The sequence below is a fragment of the Lichenostomus cassidix genome, chromosome 21, assembly GCF_008360975.1.
Source record: "Lichenostomus cassidix isolate B80296 chromosome 21, HeHo_3.0, whole genome shotgun sequence".
NCBI lineage: Eukaryota > Metazoa > Chordata > Aves > Passeriformes > Meliphagidae > Lichenostomus > Lichenostomus cassidix.
The window spans coordinates 2,661,389-2,678,308 of NC_139501.1; the positions used below are offsets into that span (position 1 = coordinate 2,661,389).

Below are 16,920 nucleotides of genomic sequence, written 5' to 3' on the forward strand. Positions count from 1 at the left end.
GGCGAAGGAGCTTTCCATGTTAACATTCCTTGGAGAGATTGGAAGTGCTGCACAAGGTCTGTAGTTCCCTTTCCCTGCAGTGGTGTTTGCCAAGGAATGTTATGTAGAAAGTTGCAATAGCACTTTCTGTGTTCAATCTGGTATTCAGAGGATGTATCTTCTCAGCTGTCCTTGCAGGACTAGTTACTGGAAAATAACTTAAAAGAAGCTCCTCCCTGCCTCTTTTCCCCTTCAACATAACCCCCTCCACCCCTACAGCTTGTTATTCCAGATTTCCTAGTGCCCTCAGATGCTGGAACAGATTTTCTGGAAGTTTGCTCTGCCTTTAACTGAAAACATGTAATTTGTGTTTTATTTAATTAAAAAGAAAAAGAAAAAAACTAGCAAGGAATGGAGCCTGAGGAAACAATGGCAGCTGCAATTGAGGTGCCTGGAAGTAGTTCTATAGCCTGCAGAGGAGAATCTCAAAAACACAACTTTGGGATGTGTTATAGTGTCATTGTTTAGTGGGATTGCTGCAAGGACTAAGTGAATATTTTCTGTTTAAACAACTTAACAGGTTTTTGTCTCCTACAGTACAAAGTGACCTATCCCACTTCTTCCCCTCCCGTGAGTTTAAGACTGAATGTGATGAGGTTATTGAAGTAATGTTATTTATTGACTAACCAAGTACTAAAGTCCACGATAAGGTGGTGAGCGAAGCAGAGCTGTACTTTGATATTTATTGGATCAAGCCCTGAAGACTTGCTGCTTTGTAGTTCCCATGGGTGCACATCACTGCCCTCTGTTTGACAAAATGAGGATGGATTGAGGGGTTCTCAGACCCATTCCTGCTAATAGAGAATAAGATTCATTCATTTAAGAAATTGGTTTGGATGTTTGGAAAAAATAAAAAAAATGCAGCATTCTCTTGAAGTTGCCAAGCACAAGCGTGTTTTTCTTGTTTGCAGTGTGCAATATTCTCTTAGTGTCTGTCTGCCTAAACTCAGCTCTTGTGTTTGGCCCTACCAGGCATCCTCAGGAGCAAGATGATCATTTGCCACTGTCTTGGGAAAGGGCAACACAAGTTGCCACCTTCTCTCTAGCTCCCCCAGCATAAATTATTCCTTAATATCCAAGAGATTGATCAGTGCAGCAATAAGCTGCTGTACAGAGTTAAGGCAGTTTGATTAAAGACATTATTCTTAAAAGAAATTCCTGCTCATTTGGATGACGTTGAAGAAAAAGTTTTTAAAACAAAATCAGACTTCTGGAGAGTGACCAAGGCTGCCAGCCTAATTAAGCGCATGAACATTATTAGAATGATAGATCTGCTGATTACAAGTGGCATTGGAGCCCATAGCCTATCTCCTCCTCAGTATGACTCACAAATTCCCAAGTGCAGCAGAACCTTTTCCAGCAGTCCTCACTTTCCATCTGTCTCCTAACAAGGAGATCTTCCTCTCCCCATTTCTTCTCTGAAGTTTTTTGTTTTTTGTGGTGTAGTGTATGAAACTTTTTTTCAAAGTTCTTTTGAGCTAAGCTATTGGATGAGATTTAGAGCTTTGCTTAATTAGTTCCCTTTGCATCCTAATAGAATTGCCAGTTCTCCCTTGCTAATACAAAATGCAAATGTTCTTCAGAAGCAAGAGGCTGCTGGGTTTCCATTGTCACTTCAGACAGGTCTGGGAACTGGCTGGTGACAAGTAATGATGGTGAAACCGAGAGGGGTTTTGGCAATTCAGGATAAATAGGGAAGGGGATTACAAACAAGTCTACCCCTGCATATAGAAATCGTTGCAAATTTCACATTTTGTTTCATAAAGTAAATGCTAAAGTCATATGACACAGTCCAAATAAACCTGAAATAAATGATTTGGATTTAATAATTAAGTCTCCTTACTTGCATAAGGAATATTCAGTTACATCATTCAACAAAAATGCAGGGCTCCTGCATGTGCAGCTCCAGCTCAGGCTGTAAGGGGCGGGTGAGGAAAAGCTGACAAATGTTAAGTGTTCCTTTTAAGTGGGATGACTCTGTTCCGGGTGAAGGTGAACACACCAGGCTGCCAGAAAGGTATTCTGATGTCCTCTTGAGTGCCTTTTCTTCACTTTCTCCCTTTTAAGCGAGTTGTTTGCCAGGGGACTCTATCACACAGAGTGTTGTGTGTGCTCTGTCCCTTGGGAAAAGGAATGCTGGCTCACACCCTAAGGTGTGGGCTCACCCCCTTGTTCCATGGGGCTGGAACAGCCTCCTCTCCTTTGGAGCTGCTCTGGCTGAGCACTGACTTGCCTGGGCGTGCAGGTTATCTCCGTGGAATTGCCCACTGAATGGAGCTGCATTCCTCAAAATGAGCAGCGTGTCAGAGGCAACCGCACTGCAGCTTAAAAGCAAATCCCAGCTCTCACATTTAAATGCTTTAAAGTATTACTTTTTCCTCCCATTTGATGGCACTTTGATCTTTTATCTATTGATCTGCTTCCTGATCAAACTATTCAGGTTTAAGTGATGGCTTAGTTTTTGTGTGTTTCATCCATGGTATCAGTGTATCTGTTCTGGAAGGATATCAGAGCTTGTCTGAGTTCTGTGGATACCACACAAAACCTCCCTGAACAAAAGCAGGTCTTGTGGGGTTAAGCTTTAAATACTAACAGTGATATAAAAATGGCTAGAGAATTGTTAAGGGTGTACACAGCTTTTATTGTCTGTAAGTGATATGTATCCTGCCTCTAGGGTTTTAAGTCCCTTTTTTCCAAGGTAATACAGAACCTCACACAATAATACTTAGGTAGGGCTCTTCACCTGGGCAGACAGTTTAAATCTTGTTCATGCGGTCTGAACAGATAAAGTTGCTCTCTTTTGGCTGTTTGATGTCTTCTGTCAATGAGCACTGCTGTTCTCAGAGCCACAGTGGTTCCTACTGTAACACAGGTGAGGTATTTCCAGAGAGATGAACTAATATTTTCCATCATACAACCTTCACAACAAATTTTCCAGGAAAACTAACTAAGCTTCTTTCATTTAATAGGAAGTCTGGCCCCTGAATCTTGTTCTGACACACCAGTCTGTACTTTTAGGGATTCATTGTGTGTTTTTCCATTGGCTGCATAGGATTTATAGGGATTGGTTTGAGGAGAGGGGCTGAGCTTTTATTTTTTACTAGCACAGGTATGATGAAGAGATGGGGGGAGGAAGGGAACTGTGAGGACCTGTAGGAAGCTGTAAAAGGTGGGACTGAGTGCAGGAAGAACATCTTTTGCATGGAAAGTGAAGACATTCAGAGATCAGCTGCCTCAAAGTAGCTTCACTTTCAGATCATAACAAAGCATAAAGAACATGCATTTGACATAACTCAAGACAATAAAATATTTAATGAGCCACATCAATGTAAAGCTCATCTGCTTTCACTGGAATGATGCTAGGCTGGCACCAGCAGGAGCACCCGTGCCCATTCAGGCTTCCTCACCCTCATGGATATGTTCTTTGGTGTATAATGAGTCACAGTGATTGAACTTCCTACAAAGGAAATGGCCTTTCAAAAAAACCCTGAAGCAAAGAGGTGAGAGAGTCTGGCAGAGTGTCTACCCACCAGTTCAACTTTCTGGCAAGGAAATGGACTGATCTTTTCATGACGTTTAAACAGTTTCATCTGTCCTATGAGCTGGGGCTTCTTGGATTAATCCTGGGGTTAAACATTCAGGTACCAGAAATGGCAACTTGTGGCTAGTGGCTATGAAGTTGTGGTCAGAAGTTGTCCAGATGACCAAAGCAGATGATAACTGAGGTAGTGCCTGTTGTCTGTAGGAGTAACTGCCCAGGGCATACAATTGAGCAGCTCCAGGAATGCTGTTGAGTTCAGTTTTGGTTTTTTCCCTGGACAAATTGATTTAAATCCTGACATGCTTTCTACCATCTACTTTGGGTTCTGTTCTGAAAAACCAGGTCAGCTCTTTGTATGTATTTTTGGTATAGAATCAAGGATTAACCTAAAGAAAAAACACTTATTTTGGGATGCACAAAATGAATACATGAAATGTATCAAATGAATACATAGAAATGTGTGATTCGCTTTTATTCAGTCTAAAGCAGAATGTTTGCTCTGTATTCTTTCATCTAATTATGTACATGTCAGGGAATGAAGAAAGGATGCAACTAACAGGGACAGGTGACAGTATGTACAAGAATTAATATTTGGGGGGCACAGGATAATATATTATATGTAATAATACATAATATTATGATATCCTGATAATCTATTATCTTCCTCCCCTCTCAATCCAGTCCATTTGTGAGGTCTGACCTGAGTTTATAATTTTTCTTTTGGTTACTCCAGCTGTGCTCTGTAATAAAGATATTCTTTGCCAAATGAGTGTCACTCTCTGATATGCCCAAAACTATTCCAGAGCCACAGGATGTCCTTTGAGATATTTCCCATTTAAATGTGGAAACAAGTGATTGTAATGATGCTGATTTTTTACAGGATTAATATTGCCAAGCACTGCTGTCTCACAGATGAAGTTGCCATGCATTTGGCTCCACATAAGGGTATTACTTCACTGACTGATGCTCCCTCTGAACAGAGGAGTTTTTGACAGCACAGAGAATGAGAAGGTGGGGCTTGGTGAAAAGATAATGGCAGGGAGGAAGTGACTTCCCAAAGAAGCTGATCGAGGGACCAAAGACAAGGAGAGAGGTACAGCTTCACACAGGCAGATGCTCTAGCAGGTCATTCTCTTACTCATTGTTTGCTACAGATGTCTCAAACCCCCTCCTCTATTTCTAATCACTGTTATTAATAGTGAGCTTCACTGCCCTCTCTCTTTAAAATAATGTCAAACTGGATCTGTGCTTTCACAACAAAACATGTTAGGGCAATGTTTCAGAGCTCAACTTGTAATTACAAACTGAAGGAGACTCCCAGAGATTCAAACAGTTACCAGCACTAAGTAGGATCCCAGGTTTCTGTCTGGTGTGATTGTTGTTTTGGAGGGAGCTTTCTTTGACCTTCTTTCTCTGAGGAAGGTATCCACTGAAAGTTTTGGAAAGGTGAGTCTTCTGTATCCAGTGGGCAGAAGATGGGTAAGAAATGGGAAAGGGAATGCCAGACAATGACAAAGAGATACAGTATGGAGACAGTTGAGAACAGGTAAGAGAAGCAAAGGGCTTTAAGGGTTAGAGATGGAAGTGAATGAAGAAGCCAACATCAGAGCAGAGTCCTTTGGGAATGTAGCTGATACATTCGTTGGTTATGCAGAATGACTGAGTTAAGTATATGTGTATATGTTATATCTATGCATCAGATATATGTATGTATAAAATAATTAACCACAACATGAGTACTTTGGCTTCTGGAGAAGTTGCTGATGGCAAAAATGGAGCTTTCTATATTTGTGGAAAATCCTGGGGTGAGGGAAAGAAGAGTTGGTGCCTTCTGTCTGCTGAGGTCAGTCCATTGTACGTCACCTAAGTTTGTCCCTGTAGTAAATATCTTACAATAAACAGTTAAAGTAACTTCCACTATTAAAGAAAATTGTCTTCTCCAGGGTAGCCACATGCAAGAAACACTGGGAAGATACATGGAATATTTGTAACTCCTGTGCTTGTGGGAAAGGCCCTCACATCCCTCCTGTCAAGACCGAGCTCCATGGTTCTTTATCCACACTGATGCTACGAATTCTGTTGTTCAATGAGTGGAATATGTGCCAGAAGAGTTAAACCAGGACAGTCTCCTGAATGTGGAATTCCAGAGAAGGCACTCACTGGCACTTCCAAAGCAAGCACACCAGCAACATCCTGAAACTGTTGCTTTTTCTTGGAAATTTTGATTACTTGATTGAAACTTTCTGCAGATACCTGCCCTGAAGTGCTTTGTTTGACTGGGAGCAAGCACTGTTGCTAGGCTGCTCTGACAGCTTGAGATGGCTCTGACTTCCCCAAAATCTGCAGCAGGGGATTTGACACAAAGAGAAGAATCCATTCTTCACGAGAGAAACTGCTTCCATTTCCTCTCTGCAAACATCCTCACAGTAGGTAAGCGAAAGAGTACCATCCTTTCATCTCATAGTTTGGTATTGAAAATGCACTGTTTCCTTCTTCTCCAAATTTACTTTTATTGTATTCTGATTTCATATGGTACTTCTCGTTTTCCTTAAACTTGAGGGAACTGTGCTTGTGTATTTCTCAGTCCTTTTTTTCTGTATAGTTGGTATGGTGATTAGGTAAAGTGTATTTTAAAAGTCCCAAAACAACCATTGCCCTGTACACTAACTTTGAATCAATCTTTTTTCTGTCCTTGCTTGTTCAGTCTGTGAGGTTTCAGGCTGCTGAAGGGACCTTCATGTATAAAATTTGTAAAACTTGTAAAAAATGTAAATTAGTATCCTGGGATGAGACTGTCAAGAGATTGCAACTTTTTTCCTTGATTCTTTCCAGTGCTTCTGGAAAATCTTTCTTGAAGTTGATGAGACTGGGATTTATAGTGCCTCAGGTTGTGGCTCTGTGCCATGGAGTTGTCTGAACTGAGCTGGGAGATGCAGAGCTCAAAGAATAACTATTGTTGGCTGTTGCTCTTTTTTCAGTGTTGACAGCTCGCGCAGGGGAAAATGAGCTCTTCTCTTAGCAAGCTCTGGAGATTACAGATGTGATTGTGCACATCAAGTGTAGACTGGAGATTGGGTAGGAGGGAGGGAATTGTGTAACTGATGTCTGTGGCAGATGAATTTGTGCTATGGGAGACATCTGAGGGAGGAGGGGTTGGGGTTTTTTTTTGCATTTAAAGTAAATAAAAAGATTATTTAGCTTAATATTTAAATCAATACTTCATTTATTCAACACAGGACTCATTTGTGTGAAATACATTTAATTTACTGCTTACAGTCATGAAGTAGACAGCACTGAAAGTTTTGGCTGGGTTTTCACAGAACCTAATTTTGTAATTTTGGTTAAATTTCCAGCAATTGTGAGATCAATTTAGCTTTCTGTTGGCTTTCAATATGTGCTGATAAGTATATCTTTTACTAGCTGAATATATTTTTATTGTAGGTGTATTAAAAATAGCCTATCAAGGAAATAATTAACCCATGATTGATTGTCATTACTCTAGTTCTTATCTTTCTTACACATTTACTGATGCAACTTTTCCTATATTGTTCCTTGATGTTCCTTATAAAACATCAAGTTTTATCATTGTCTAAACGTGCTTCTTTCCATAAATTGATTTGCAAGGAATTTGAAAAAGAAAAGTGCAGAAATTTAGATGTGAAATGGGTGTATTGCATCATTTGTCTGTTCTGGCACTACAGAAATAAGGTGATCTATTCCACTTATTGCTATATCATATAAACTGACTGTTAGGGAACCATTTTTTTATTTGTAGGATGATGGCTCCTGAATGTGCATTACATATTTCTGTACATGGAGCTCTGTCAGTGTGCAAACGTAGGACAAAGTGCAAAGAAAAGGCAGAAATAGCTGGAGGGAGAGAAAGTCTGCATTGTGCCTAGGCAGCACTTCCAGCATTCCAGTGCAAGTGGGTCTGGACCTAAACAAAAGCTCAGGAATCCCTTTGCAGGCTGGGTCAGAACACCCCCTTGAGCTTGGCCTTGAGTCCCTCATTAACTCTTTCCATGGCTCTGTTGAAATGCAGTGAGAGCTCTGATCTGATTTTGCCCTTGCACTGTAATAGAGGCTGAGCCACCTGCACTGAGGTGACTGTGACACTGCTGAGCTGCTGCCTGGAGCAGCCTGGGCCTTCAGAAATAACATTTCAGCTTTAGAGGCTCAGGTGTCAAGTGCAACACTTCCTTTTTCTCATTTTATCTGCCGGAAATCTTAAGGAAGGATGAAGCTGGAGAGTTAAACCACTGCTTGCAGTAACTCTATGAAGTTAATTAAGTGCCCCTCAACTGCTCATTTGGCCCCATAGTATCAGAGTTACCTGCAATCTGTTACTGTTCTTGCTCATCTTAGATGGCTTGGAACTCTTGGCACTCTTGTGCAACTCTCTGGTGTTTCATCAACTGAGACACTTTTCAAAACATTTTGCTTTTTTGTGGTAAAAACTCTACTTTTCTGTGTAGGCTGTGCATGGATGAGGAAGAAAGATTGCTATGTAAAAAGGAAATCTGAGTGGAATGCAATTAACTTTTACATAATTTGGTTATATATAATGTCATTAGTCCTTATTACAGCAGCATTAGGAGAGTCCAAAATCAAGGAGGGATATGGCAAATTCGGTAATCCTCTATTTTTCAAATATGCTCTGGCATGTCTAGACTCACTTTTCCCCTGTAATCTGATGAAAGAGTGTTGTGCACAGACATGCAAAATCCTGTTTGCTTAGATATGTGGTACATCAGATTAGCCTGGAGAAGCACTTGAGCTGGCCTTCAGCTGGGCTCCAACATCTGCCTGTCTGTGAGCAGCTGCTGTCATGGCAAGGCTTGCACTGGGGCATCTCCAGAGGTCCCTTCCAGCCCAAACCACTTTGTGGCACAAGCTGAGCTGAAGAACTGAAACCCAGGTGACATTATGTAAATTGGCACCAGCTGTCTGACAGGAACTTGAATTAAAGTTAGATTTCTGTGAAACTGCTCATCAGCTAAAAATAAAATGTGACCTGATACTGCAGTTCTGTTTGTCTGCATGTATAAGGGAGTGAGTGAAGAATGGGACCTGGTTTGGGTTTGGGTTTTGTTGGTGCAGTTTGAATAGAATCTGAACAGACACACTGTTATCCCTTTAATGTTTGAACTTACACATGTAATTCTCAGTTTGGTGTGATATGACAGTGGGTGCTACAAAATTGTGACACCAAATCCTGAAGTTTTAGCACAGTCTCAACTTGGAGTTATGTTTTCAGTACCTTTTTTCGTTCCTGAAAGGGGACAAGGCTGCAGTGTAATGAACACTGAGAGCTGCTGTTTGCCCTCCCTTTTGCTGCAGAGGCAGAAATGCACAAGCAAGGTTTGCAGAATGCACAATTGTTTCCTTTGTTGGCAATGTCAGTTTATACTAATTTATGTTAATGAGTCCACAGACTGTTGCAATGAAGATATGAATCTCAAGATACAATACTGGACTGCTCAGTAGATCCAGATTCTAGTTCTGATTCTGTTACTGCCTTCTTGTTTGACTCTTTTTGTGACTTCATTTCATCCTTATGTTGTCTCTTATTTTGATTATCTCAGTCATGTTTGGGTCTTTATTATGTGTTCTGAAATACAAATAATAATAATATCCAACCTCAACAATTCAGAACTGGAATAACTCTGGTAAGATCTAGAGAGTGACAATACTGAGTGCTGATATCAGCTGCTTGGGAGCTGTTCTGCAACATGCAATCTGTAGACCCCAAAAGAGTCTCAACCCTGGAGATTTTTAATCTCAGGTTTTTCATCACTTTCAGCTGATGTGACTCAGATTTCTTTTTCCTGTCTTTGAGGAATGTATATTTGTTTCCTTAGCAATTTTAGTTTGAATCAAGTAAACTTTTTAAGCCTTGACATTTAGGCCAAATAGATTCAACAGGCAATGAAAATCTGTAAGGCTTTCTAGATTAATTTGTTTCTTAGTTTTGTTTGGTTGGGTTTCTTGTTTGCCTGTTTTTTTGGTAAAGTGCATTGTAATGTAGTTTTTGGGGGCTCTGTGCCAAGATGCCTAAAGGTGTTTAGTCTCCTAACTCCTATTCAGGCTCAGACATTCCTGCTGCAATCTCTTGGAAGGTAGGAGCCTAAATACCAATGAATTGACACCTACAGTGGAGCAGGGAGCTATCTGCTTTGTCTCCAGCTCACACAGCCTCTGCCCTTGGACAGTGATTTTGTTCTAGAATCAGGAAATAGTAATAGCCACCTTTGTGTCAGTGGAGGTTTGTTAGGATAAATGTGTAGAAAGTTGTGAATCTGACACAAAAAGCAATGGGCACCACAAAGGTGCTTCTGACAGAGCTCTGCTTTGTTGGTCCTTCCCTGCTGTCCACAGGAATATTGCAGTTTGGCCTCACCTTTCTTTGCTCTATGCTAGTGAATCATGAGACTGTAATAAAAAGCAGAGCGTTACCTGGATACTCAATTTATGTGGCAGCTCTGCTTCTCCTGTAAAAGTTAACTGGGGAAAACGAGATAAAAGGCACTGGCTGAACTCTGTTGCAGAATCACTGTTTTTTTCTGGATTAGAAACTGAATCACCTGAATCTTACCATCTGTTTCTTCTCCTTTCTTCTCCAGCAAAATCTGCCCCTTCAAGTGTTCCTGTCCTCTCTCATATTTCTGCTGCTGCCTGTAGAAATTTTGGAAGTGTGTAGTGTGAAACGGGACAAATCCAGCAGAATAAACAGCCCTGTTTGCACCCCATTCCCGATTCAGGACATTGCTCACACACCGGGCTGTATCGTGGTTGCCATCTGCTGGGTGAATGTGTGCTCGTGGTCACACAGCCTCAAACATCCACCCCATCCTGCCAGAACCCAGGGTTGGGAAGTTTCAGCTGCCTCAGAACCAGCTGAGTGCTGCTATTCTGGGAGCTTTTGTACCTGGCATCCCTTGGGGGTTATTAACCAGAGTAACTTTACTACTGTGTAACTGCTGATTCTTGCAAGGCAGAATAAAAGCTCTTGATAGATGTATCTGGTAGGAGGGAAGTTTGGTCCTAATAATTAGAGAAATTGGTTAAAATAATGCTCAGTTAGATGGTTAGAATAAGTATGTGAAGTTTAGAGGTAGTAAACCAACTTCTGGATTGACTGAACAAGTGCTGGAGCAATTAAAAATAAGGTCTTTATAATGCTGCGAGAGGAAAAATATGTTCCTTTCATTCATTCATATGGGTGCTCAGCCTGTGTGTTGTCAGAGATGGGAGGGGAGGAGATCCAATATTCCTCAACAAAGTACAACGATATTGGCATTATCTGTGGGAAGTTCTGGAGATGCTGCCATTAGCTGTGAATAAGCCTGTCAGTCAGAGCCACTCTGTGCTGCTCTGGGAGGCACAGTAAACAAAAGCTGATCTCTCCCTCTCACACTTTCTCACAAGTAAATTACTTGTATCTGCTGATAATCTCAATCCCCCTGAAAGCCACTGAATGCAGGTACAGCCAAGTGACTCTTAGCCTGTGTGCCTCACAGCATGACTGGCTTTGGTTTGCATTTGGGATTTGGCAAATAGTTATTTTGAAAGCCAAGCAATCCCTGACTGTGATACTGTGAAACCTGCCTGGCTCTTGGTATTACTCACCTCCCAAAACATTTCAATGCCCTTCATCTCCAAGCAGTTTTCTATTTATCTTCACATCACAATCTTATCTGTCAGTTTGATCTGAGGTTAAATGCTTCATCAGAGAGAGGAATGCTTTGTTTCTTGAGAGAACAAATGACTACAGTTGTCTTCTGAAGCAAGCCATAGTGGTTTTCTCCAGTTATCAAACTATGAGGAACCACTTGATGTGTGGCTGCTGCCATCTTCCAGGCAAATCCAGGATCCTTCAGCTGCTTCACTGGCTCTATAGAGAAGAAATGAGAACATTGCTGAACTCATCTCAGAAGTACAAACCACGAGTTAAACCCCTGTAGCCACTGTGAAGAGAAGCTATTCTATTATGGACCTTTTATGCTGAAAACACCCTGCACAAAATAGAAGAGCTGTGAATAAATTGAGAGAAGAGTGAGTGAGATTATTTTTGACAATATCAGAACCACTGATATTTCCCTAAAGTAATAATCTTTTTCCCTGCTGAAATGCTGAAGTTCCAGGCAATTGGCTCAGTGAAGAAGACAAAAGATTTTAAACCTGTTTAGAGACTATTCTAATCCCCTTAACTGGTGTGTCTGAAAAGGGGGATGAACTGAAAAGGGGGATGTTGATTCCCAATAGGCCAGCAGGATTTGTGATTGGATCTAAGGAAGAAAAAACTTGAGGTTTGTGTCACAGTGAATGAACTGTGTGTTGACATATGCAGGTACTTAGAGTGTGTGGGACTCTTAGTGAAAGTCAGAGGAAAGTCATTCCAAGAAAGTGTGCTCCAGCACCAGGCAAGTCCTTGGAACAATGGCAGATGCAGGAGCTGGGTGGCTGTCAAGATAATGCTTAAAAATCAAGACATGAAACTTAATGAAATTTCAAAATGCTCATTTGCTAGAATGAAATATGAAAATAAAATATGTTAGAAGCACCAGCATTCAGATCCATGATTGCAGAACAGGTTTTTTTTCTCATTTACCAGCAGGAAAAAGAAATAGATGGACTACAAAGTACTGTTTGAAGTAGGGGGGAAAAAGGTTTGTGCTTAATCCAGCATACTGTTCTCTGGAGGAAAATTGTTAGTGAGGAAAATCTATTTAATTTGATTCATTTTTCTCATAGAGCTCCAAGTAAAAATTTGCATCAGAGAAGTTTTACTGTGGGCAGGGATTAAAAAGTTAAAACTCTCTCAAGAAATGCAAATATCTACAGAGTTTTATATATACATACATACATACATACATATATACATATATTTATATATAATAGTTTTCCCAGGAAAACACTAAACTTGGGGAAACCTTTGCAGTCCTGGTTGAGTATGGAACTGGCTATGGGGTGGTGTTACTAAACTGTGTTTGTTTATTAGAACAGGTGATTGAGAAAGTGAAGCAGGATTGTTCTTATTGACTGAAAATTCACTGCAGAGGAATGAACAGGATTCTGTTCTGTTACCTTGAAAATTTAAATGTTTGGGGATGAAGGTGGTGTTCACAGGTGTATCCCCATTTTGTCTTTCTAGCTGCAGTGAATTTGTTTTTGTTGAACGTAATTCTGCTCAGTTTTGGATGTTCAGGTTTAGAGGTTTTAAATGCTCTACCCGAAGAAGCAGCAAGTGTTAGTTGGAGAAGAATGAATCACTGTTAGAGACCTCTGTAAGTTTTAGAAGCTGTAGGGACTGGGTAACAAAGTAAAATTAAAAAGTTCATAGGATTTGTGACCCTTAGTCCCTCTGGCATAATTGAATAGGGACACCTCTTGTGGTTCCAGGAAATCATGGCTGTGGTGGTGTCAGACTGTAGTTCCCAGTTAAGCAGTGGAAGAGAAAAACAGAGTAAATCTTAATAGAAGGAACGTAATCATTAAACAGCTGTTGGAGAGAATTCCCTATTGTCTTAGAGGAGCAGACATTTCAGTGTCAACTGACACGAGATACAGCAGGAAGGAGATGTCAGTCAGTGAAGAGTTAATGGTTCCAGCAAAAAGTAGTTTAGATAAAATCCTACCTCTTCCCTCTCCCCCGCTTCCTCGGTGTTGTGTACAGGAAAGGAGCTTGTACATCAGAAAACTGACAGTGTGATTCCTCAGTGACTGAGCTAATAAATGGGATGAAATTTAAACTGCCGTCTCATACGGACACAGACAGAGACTTGCAGAAGAGGGAGCAAGACGGAGGGAAAATGCAGAGTATTTTTACATCCTAACGTAGGCAATTGAGAAAAACACTCTTATCTCTACAAGACAATGGATTTAGGAAGCCCATCGCAGAAACACAGTAGGTGGATTTATTCTTTTTACTGCATCCACTAGAATTGTAGCTAGCAGATAAATTGTACTCGTGCTCATGGGCTCAGTTGTTGTTTAGTAGTACTTTCATAACATCACATTACTCTTCCTTTTCCTCACTTGCTCAGACATATTCAGCTGTTTAACCCTGTTTGTTAGAGGATTATATTTTTTAGATCTTATCAGCACATTGTCATTCTGAAAGATCCTTTATCTTTAAGAAGACATGTTTTATTAATTATGGCCATAGTATCTAGATGAATACAAAGTCTGTTAAGTAAATGAAAATCCATTCCACTTAGAGCAACTGAAACATGCACTGCTTCAGAGAAACCATAATGCTAAGGACAGAGCAATTCCCGATTCTCTGAGCAAATTTGTTTACTCCAGAGCAGTTTCAGTAGCTGCAGAATTGCATTTGAGTGTGCCTTGCAAAGTTTACTATGGAGGAAAGGAAGGCTGGCTTTTAAATGAGAGAAACTCCACCACAATGTACTGTGCTAAACTCTTCTCATCATTTCTTAATGTCATTAATCGCTGCTGTGTGCACAGAATCATTTCTGCTGTCACACAGTGCTGATGTACCTGCATTCTCTCAGTGCTTATACAGTAGTTTTGTAGTGTAGATCATGCTGATCAGATTTGATTGTGCAGTCAGTCTTATCTTCATATTGCCTGTGGTACAGAGTTCATTAACGCCATTCCCACGTGCAATTCTCAGGTGGTTCTGCAGTGTTGTGTGTTCCTGTGGCTCTGTACACACATTTGTCAGCTGCATGTCTCATGGCAAGGTGTGTTTGTGCAGAGGGGGCTGTTCCTCGGGTCTGTGTCTGCTGGAGAATCACACCACTGCATCTCTAATGATGGTTGTAACACTTCAGGTACCCTGTGTGATGAGCCATTTGGAGGAGATAATTAATCAAGTAAATGAGTGACAAGTAAATTACAGCCAGCACACGGAATGCATCTCACTGTTAGAAGCACCTGCAGGCACTCAGGTGCTGTGCAAGCCAGGTCCTCAGTTCTGTTCTGCATTTTCCTTCTCTCTGTGGGCTTTATATAACCTTCCCCACTCATCTCACATGCATTTGCTCAGTCCTACTGAGATGATTAATCCTCAGCTGGAAGAGCTTTTTTAATAGTGCAAGTACCAGATATTAGACTCAAGCTTCTTACAGGCAGTGTGGGGATAAAGTCTGGATTCCCTGCATAGCGTATGGTGGTTGTGATGTCCTGTAAATGCAGTTGTGATATCAGAGAGACTTTGCCAATAACTTTCACCAGATAATCTCTGCTGGGTTCTTCACTGTCTGGTTCAGAATCTGATTTGCTTTTCTGCCCCAAGTTCAGGTGACTGGATGGGCTGTGCTGTGTGTGTTTGCTTCTCAGTCAAAGTTGTGAACTGACTTCAGTCAGTGCAGATTTCCCCCCTTGGTCAGAACAAAGTCTAAAGTCATAATAACAGTTAGAACTGGGAGGGAGTTGTGAAGATTCCGTGCTACCTTTTTGTTGTGAAAGATGCAGCATAAGCAGGTAATTTAGGGACAAGAGACAATACAGTGTGACAGACTGTACCATTCATTTTTATAGTGCAGAAATAACTGTTCCGTCAGTCCCCCGCACCTGAACAGGTGTTGCTTATCCTCTCGATGGATGAGATGCACTTACTTGTGAGAAGTCAGGAGGCTTTGTCAAGTCCCTGGAAGACACTACCTGGATTGGCACAGATTTTGTGTCTAAGACTTGTAGTTCATGCAGTGCATTGAATTCTTGTGCCCTGCTACAGTGGAATGTTTGCAGTTTGTGTGCAGTTTGCCGGTTGTGCTGCTCTCAGTGTCCCTCCCTGCCCCGGACAGGGGCTGTGATGCTCGGGGTTCATTGCAGCGCTGCCGCACTGGGTGGGAGAGCTTTCCCCGCCGCCGAGCGCGCTCCGTGTGCCCGCAGCGCATCCCGCCGGCAGCGCGGGATAACCGCGGCCACGGGGGAGGCGACTGTCCCCTCCCCAGCGCCACCGAGGGGGCCACACCGAGCGCTGTTTCCAGCTGTGGCTCCTCAGCACTCGGTGGTGTTTCCAACTTGAGATCCAGCGGCCCTTGGTCGGGTGTTACGGTTCTGGAGCATGTGATGCACTAGCTCATCATTACAAACTTAGAAACTTCTTCAGCAGCCCTTGTTCACCTTTTTTCTTATTTGCAGGCTTTGTATTTTGAAACGGCATCAGTTCCCTTGAATGAGAACTCGTTTAGTGAGAATTAACAACCTATTTGTGGTGAGAATTATCAGTTCACTTGTGACCTTCACTCCCAGTTAAGACTGACAAGACAGAGAAGAGCTTTGATACCCATGTGCTTCTGGCAAGTTTTTCATTTGGGGTTTCATTCTTTTCCCCGTGTTTCTGGGCCAGCTTTCATGCCATGCCCCTGCTGTTCAGCCATTCATGTTCATAAGAGGTTAGTTCTAACCCTCTCAAAAAATAAAACCCAGCTGAGGTCAAACCTGGCAGTACAGCTTTGATGCTTGCTGCTGTAGCAGAGAATTCAAAGTTTAGTCCCCCACAGCTCTCTCCCCTCAGAGCAGTCTCTTCATTTATTCATACATTATTAACTGGTGATTTGAGTAACAGATGCATATGGGGGGGCATCCATAATTTATTACAAGGATGAACAAACCGTGGCCTGTGGACAGTGAGGACAGGCTAAATTCCCTGGGCTGGTGGGGGCAGGGGTTTCCTTAAAGAGAGACAGGAAGGATTCATGCACTGGACTCTTTGGGCACCTGGGAGTAAGCTCATCTTTTAGTGACAATTCTGATCCTGGAAATTTCCAAGGGCTGTGCCTGAGAGGTCAGAGCAAACATAGAGTGGGCACAGGATAAGAACAGTGAAGCTGCTGCTTGCAGGTAATTTTTTGCTGCTCAGACTGGCTAATCACATAAACTGAGTTCTGTGCTTTCATTTAATCAGTGGCAAATAGCTAAAAGGGGTGACAGTAATTGTAATTTAGCAGTGACAGGGAGAGATGTGTGCAGAGAATTGACTTGCAGCAAGTTCCTGTGCTAAGGCAGGAGCTGCAGCATTTCTGTGCTGTTTGTAGGACAGCCCTGATGCTTGGGATGTGACAAGGCCTAGACTGGTGTCTGTTGAACCCTCTTATTTGCTCTGTTGGATTTTGGGTCAGGTTGATGTGATTTTCCTGTCTCCAGTGAGGAAGTACTTGAAAAGCCTTGCAGTTAAAAGACAGACTCCAGAAGGATTTTATAGTGAACATCTAAACTAGATGTGGCTCGAGCAACTTGAATGAAATCACTTACTTTGGCTTTATGGAGTTTCCCAAATGGGAAATGCTCCATTAACCACAAAATTTTAGGTTTGTCTTTCATGTCAGGTTACAAACAAAAGAATATTTCACGGAACATTCAAA

At 41.7% G+C, this 16,920-nt stretch overlaps 1 protein-coding gene across 1 annotated transcript in view; it reads left to right on the plus strand.

Moving 5' to 3' along the window:
* Positions 1–16,920, plus strand: part of PLCH2 (phospholipase C eta 2) — a 76,235-nt gene that overhangs the window by 5,660 nt on the left and 53,655 nt on the right. Inside the window, exon 3 of the mRNA XM_085079969.1 lies at positions 5,524–6,010. Coding sequence (XP_084936095.1) covers positions 5,899–6,010 — 112 coding nt within the window. The 5' untranslated portion in view covers positions 5,524–5,898. The remainder of the gene's footprint in view (positions 1–5,523; positions 6,011–16,920) is intronic.